This window comes from Mirounga leonina, unplaced genomic scaffold (assembly GCF_011800145.1).
Source record: "Mirounga leonina isolate KUSES-001 unplaced genomic scaffold, KU_Mleo_1.0 Mir_201, whole genome shotgun sequence".
NCBI lineage: Eukaryota > Metazoa > Chordata > Mammalia > Carnivora > Phocidae > Mirounga > Mirounga leonina.
In genome coordinates this window covers 32,460,852-32,467,397 of record NW_023270504.1, presented here as the reverse complement: position 1 = coordinate 32,467,397, position 6,546 = coordinate 32,460,852, and the positions used below count along the sequence as shown (strand labels likewise).

Below are 6,546 nucleotides of genomic sequence, written 5' to 3'. Positions count from 1 at the left end.
GAGGGAAGCCAGGTTTGTGGATTATCCTTGAACCTTGAGCCTTGTCTTTCTCAGCCATGCCATTGTGTATGCTTACTCATGTAAATGGACTGTTCTCCATCCTAACCCCCTTTCCAGCTTTATGGCTTCTCCCATGGCCCCACAATAGAAGTATTTCACTGTCCTTTAATTTCTGTAGCACAAACCCTCAGTATTTTATGTATTTTAATCACCCCCCATTAAACTGCAAACTACTTTTGAGAAAAAGAACTTTATTCACGATGGTGCCTACCACACTATCTTATGGAGAGTAGGTGATCAATACATATTTGTCACATAAATGAATAACAGTGACAAAACACTTGACTTTTACAGAACTGATATGGGTTCTAAAGTTGTTTTAAATTATAAACAAAAATCATATTCTGCCAGTACATACCATACCATCATACTGGCTAAAATACTGAAATACTTCCCTACCAATGCTCCTTGCCACCTGAATGCCTCCCACTACCATTGTTGGCCTGTTTTCTCCTCCCCCAGGAACATCTGGGCTCCCGCACTCCCCTAACTAAAGAATTAATGTCTTCCACAGCGGGGAGCACTCAGGTCCCTGCCCCAGCCATATGGCCATATTCTGACTGATCAAGATATTTCAATAATTACCCCTTATTATATATAGTTTAACTACACAATTTGAAAATGAGGCTTCTTCTCACTGCAAAATCTCTTGCAAGAGTCAGCAGATCCAGGGATAGAAAGGAAAATGAAACTTTGTCAGTCTCTGAAGGTTTAGGGAACATCCCTTAGGACTCAATCTTCATGTAAACCAGAAGATAAGCAGTTTCTCTCCTAGAAAGAAAAAAAAAATGCAACAGCATAACAGAAATGAAACATTCATAGTTAACTGACATATTATTAATTCATGATAGGACAAACATCAGAAAAGTTTCTGGTTGTTGGATCAAGTCTTTATCTATCCATCACCTCAGAAGGGAAAAAAATGGGTAACCTGGGAAAATAGACACTAAGCTTCTATTAGTTAACATCTGTATCAGGGGTTGACAAACTTTCAGCCCACAAGCCAAATCTAACCCTGTTTTTGCAAATAAATTTAACCAGAACACAGCCACACTCATTCATTCACATAGTGTCTGTGGCTGTTTTTGTGCTACAAGAACAGAGCTGAGTGGTTGCAACAGAGATTGTATGGCTCATAAAGCCTAAAATATTTACTCTCTGGCCCTTTACAGAAACAGTTTGCCAAACCCTGATTTAAATAATGGAAGAATTTCTGACAACCAGAAAGTGACAAAGAATGAGCATCTAAGGGAGATGTTCAGAAGAAAGAAAAGACAAAGATAAATAGAAGATTGTAAGAGGATTTCAAACACAAATTTTAGCTATTTCATTATTTTTCAAGTGATCAGGCCTACTACTGCAGCTAAAATCATTTCAAATATCATCTCTGGTATACAATGTCACCCCTAATCCAGAAACTCAACTGGAAAAACTTACAAAGTCTCTCTCCTTTAACTTCATCCAGAGGCACAGAGGTAAGATGGCAGAGGAGTGGGACCCTAATTTCATCTGGTCCTTGGAATTCAGCTATATAGCTATCAAATCATTCCTTTTTTTTAAATTTAAATTCAATTAGCCAAGGTATGGTACATCATTGGTTTTTGAAATAATGTTCGATGATTCATCAGATCAGTATAACACCCAGTGCTCATTGTATCGTTCTGAACACCTGTGAACTCAACTGGAGATCTAAGAAAAGAACTGCTGCAATTCTACAAATAGAAAAGTGACCACTTTTTGCAAGGTAGGAGGTGTGGAGAAGTGAATCTGAGGTGATATATGGGAAGATAAAACTCAGGGGGAGGAAGCCTCTATAGCTGGCTACCAGAAAGTGATATAAGCAGCGGAGTGTAAAATCAGAATTTTTAGAACTCTGTTACAGCGGGGGACATCCCTGCTTGAAAAGCGCTCATGTGGCAAAGCAGGGCAGAATCCCAGGTGAGACGATATGGTCTCAGGATCCCCAGGGTCACAGATATAACAGGGTGCCTGAGTGTGGCAGAGTTCTCAAGCAGCAAGGAACCCGGCTGCAGAGAGCCCAGGAGTGGGTTTTCTGCTTGGTGTTGCCATAAACCTTGGACCGCTGCATGGTTGGGGGACCACTCTCGAAGCAGGGGTCCAGAAAAAGGCAAAACTGAGGCAAGAACCCCCTCCCTGCCCTGGGAGGAGCAGCATGGGTGTGCACCACAGGAGTCTGTAACAAATTTGGAGACTCAAAAGGGGGTCACATGCCTAAGATAAAAATGCTCCATCACAGGCTAGGTGAGCACTGCAGATGGAAACCAGGGAGACAAGAGTGATTGACTGCTTTTCCCTGAGGGCACACTGGGTAGTGGCGGGGCGGGGGTGGGGCGCAGTGCAAGCTTTCAACTCCAAGGCTGGAGATGGGGTCACCGTGATTTTCATTTTCATCCCCCAAATCAGTGCTGAAGCCTTCAGGGAACAAAACCCACACAGAGCAATCCAGAGCCATTTATACTGAGCTTAGCCCCCTTGGCAAGGGGGTGCAATACCGCCCAAGCAAAGACACGTTAGAATCAATGTAACAGGCCCCTCCCCCCAGAATATCAGCAAGAACATCTGGCTAATACCAAGTCTACTGACCATACAGTCCAGTGCTAGGAGAAAACCGTATGTAGAATTCATGGGTCTTTCTCATGATTCTTTAGTCTTTCACTTTTAAATTTTTTCCTTTTCACCTAATTTCTTATTTTATCAACTCTTTTTTAGGCGTTTTTAAATTTATACTTTTACATTTACATCTTACATATATTTACCATTTTTGGATTGCTTTCATTGTATTCAATTTTATTTTATTTTATTTTGTGTGTGTGTGTGTGTGTGTATATATATATATATGTTTTTTTCTTTACAAATTGGGATCTAGTTTCTTCTGATGAACAGACCAAAATACACCCAGGATCTAGTTTATTATTCTGTTTTGTTCATCTTCTGTTTTATTCTATTTTTTTCTTTTTTGGCTTCTGATCTGATTTGTTTAGTGTATATTTTCCTGTATATTTGTCAGTGTATATTTAGAAAAATATTTTCCTATTTTTATCTTTTCTGCTCTCTTTCATCTATTCTTCTCTGGACACAATGACAATGCAGAAGAACTCAACCAAAAAAGAGAACAAGAGGCAGTACTCACTGACAGGGATTTAATCAATATGGATATAAGTAAGATGTCAGAACTAGAATTTTATAATAAAACAGAACTAGAACAATAATAAAGATACCAGAGGACTTGAAAAAAGCATAGAAGACATCAGAAAATCTCTTTCTGGAGAAACAAAAGAATTAAAATCTAATCAGGTTGAAATCAAAATGGTATGACTGAGATGCAATCCAAAATGGAGGCTCTAACTGCTGGGATAAATAATATAGTGATATAGAAGACAAAATTATGAAGAATAAAAAAGCTGAGAAAAAGAGATATAAACAACTATTGGATCACGAGGGAAGAATTCTAGAGATAAATGATACCATAGAGCAAAACAATATTACAATAATTGGGGTCCCAGGGGAAGAAGAGACAGACAGGGGGCAGAAGGTTTATTTGAGCAAAATACAGAGGAGAACTTCCCTAATCTGTGAAAGGAAGCAGGCATTCAAGTCCAGGAGGCCCAGAGAACCCCCCTCAAAATCAACAAAAATAGGTCAATACCTCAACATATAATGGTGAAGTTTGCACATTTCAGAGACAAACAGAAAACCCTGAAAGCAGCTCAGGACAACAGGTCCTTAATCTACAAGGGTAGAAACATAAGGCTGGCAGCAGACCTATCCACAGACCTGGCAGGCCAGAAAGGAGGGGCATGATATATTCAACATGCTAAAGGGGAAAAATATGCAGCCAAGAATACTTTATCCAGCAAGGCTGTCATTCAGAATGGAAGGAGAGATAAAGAGCTTCCAGAACAAACAGAAACTAAAAGAATTTGTGATCACTAAACCAGACCTGAAAGAAATATTAAAGGGGATCTTTTAAGTGAAGAGAGAGCCCAAAAGTAACAAAGTCAGAAAGAAAAGATGATCTAGAGAAACAGCAACTTTATAGTTAATACAATGGCACTCACTTCATATCTTGCAATAATTACTCTGAATGTAAATGGACTAAATGCTCCAATCAAAACACTGGGTATCAGAAAGGATAAAAACACAAGACCCATTGAAATGCTATCTATAAGAGACTTATTTTAGACCCAAAGACACCTCCAGATTAAAAGTGAGGAAGTGGAGAATCATTTATCATGCTAATGGATATCCAAAGAAAGCTGGAGTAGCAATCCTTATATCAGACAAAATAGATTTTAGACCAAAGACTGTAATAAGTGATGAAGAAGGGCACTCTATCATAATTAAAGGGTCTATCCAACAAGAAGATCTAGCAATTGTAAATCTTTATGCCCCTAGCTTGGAGCAGCCAATTAATAGGCCAATTAATAACAAAATTAAAGAAACACATTGATAATAATACAATAATAGGGGACTTTAACACCACACTCACAGCAATGGGCATATCATCTAAGCAGAATATCAACAAGGAAACAAGGGCTTTGAATGACACTCTGGACCAGATGAATGTCACAGATATATACAAAGCATTCCATCTTAAAGCAACAGAATACACATTCTGGAACATTCTCCAGAAGAGATCACATATTGGATCACAAATCAGGTTTCAACCAGTATCAAAAGAGTGGGATTATTCCCTGCATATTTTCAGACCACAGTGCTTTAAAACTTGAACTCCATCACAAGAGAAAATTTGGAAAGAACACAAGTATATGGAGGTCAAAGAGCATCGTACTAAAGATTATGAATGGTTCAACCATGAAATTAAAGAAGAATTTTTAAAAATTCATGGAAACAAATGAAAATGAAAATACAACTGCTCAAAATCTTTGGGATGCAGGAAAGACAATCCTAGAGGGAAGTACATAACAATACAGACCTTTCTCAATGAACAAGTCTCACATATACAAGCTAAACTTACACCTAAAGGAGCTAGAGAAAGAACAGCAAATAAAGCCTAAAACCAGCAGGAGAAGAGAAATAATAAAGATTAGAGCAGAAATCAATGATAAGGAAAAAAAGAAAAGAGTAGGACAGATCAGTGAAATCAGGAGCTGATCTTTAAAAGAATAAGATCGATAAACCTATAGCCAGACTTAACCAAAAAAGAGAGAGAGAGAGAGAGAGAGAAAGGCCACAAATTAATAAAATCATGAATGAAAGAGGAGAGATCACAACCTACACTAAAGAAATACAAACAATTATAAGACTATAGAGCAACAACATACCAACAAATTAGGCAATCTGGAGAAAAAGATGCATTCTTAGAAACATATAAACTACCAAAACTGAAACACGAAGAAATAGAAAACCTGATCAGACCCATAACCAGCAAGGAAATTGATGCAGTAATGAAAAAAACCTCCCAAATAACAGAGTCCAGGGCTGGATGTCTTCCCAGGTGAATTCTACCAAACATTTAAAGAAGAAATCATACCTATTCTTCTGTTTCAAAATATAGAAATGGAAGGAAAACTTCCAAACTCATTATAAGAGGCCAGCATTACCTTAATCCCCAAACCAAGGACCCCATCAAAAAGGAGAATTACAGACCAATATCCCTGACGAACATGGATGCAAAAATTTTCACCAAGATACTAGCCAATAGGATCCAACATTCAAAGGATTATTCACGAGGACCAAGAGGGATTTATTCCTGGGCTGCAAGGATGGTTCAACATCTGTAAATCAATCAATGTGATACACCACATTAATAAAGGAAAGAACAAGAACCATATGATTCGATTGATGCAGAAAATGCATTTGACAAAGTACAGCATCCTTTCTTGATTAAAACTCTCTACAATGTAGGGATAAAGGGAAATTCCCTCAATATCACAAAAGCCATATATAAAAAGCCCACAGTGAATATCATTCTCAATGGGGAAAAATGAGAGCTTTTCCCCTAAGGTCAGGTACATAACAGGGATGTCCACTCTCATCACTGTTGTTCAACATAGTACTAGAAGTCCTAGCCTCAGCAATCAGACAACAAAAACAAATAAAAGGCATCCAAATTGGCAATGAAGTCAGACTTTCACTCTTCACAGATGACATCATACTCTATGTGGAAAACCCAAAAGACTCCACAAAAAAACCTGCCAGAACTGATACAGGAATTCAGCAAAGTGGCAGGATATAAAATCAATGCATAAAAGTCCGTTGCATTTCAATACAGTAGCAATGAGGCAATAGGAATTGATCCCATTTCCAATTGCACCAAAACGTATAAATACCTAGGAATAAACCTAACCAAAGAGGTAAAGGATCTGTACTCTGAAAACTATAGGACACTTACAAAAGAAATTGAGGAAGACAAAAAGACATGGAAAAACGTTCCATGCTCATGGATTGGAAGAACAAATATTGTTAAAATGTCTATGCTCCCCAGAGCAATCCATCCACTCA

The 6,546-nt window shown here is 38.1% G+C and overlaps 1 protein-coding gene across 4 annotated transcripts in view; it reads right to left on the bottom strand.

The window, feature by feature from the left end:
- Nucleotides 1–234: 234 nt before the first annotated feature.
- The window catches only part of USP18 (ubiquitin specific peptidase 18), a 64,311-nt gene continuing 57,999 nt past the window's right edge, over nt 235–6,546 (bottom strand). For all 4 annotated transcript variants that reach the window (XM_035028600.1, XM_035028602.1, XM_035028601.1 and 1 more), the window contains one exon: nt 235–831. In XM_035028600.1, the coding sequence (XP_034884491.1) occupies nt 786–831 (46 nt within the window). In that variant the 3' untranslated portion in view covers nt 235–785. The remainder of the gene's footprint in view (nt 832–6,546) is intronic.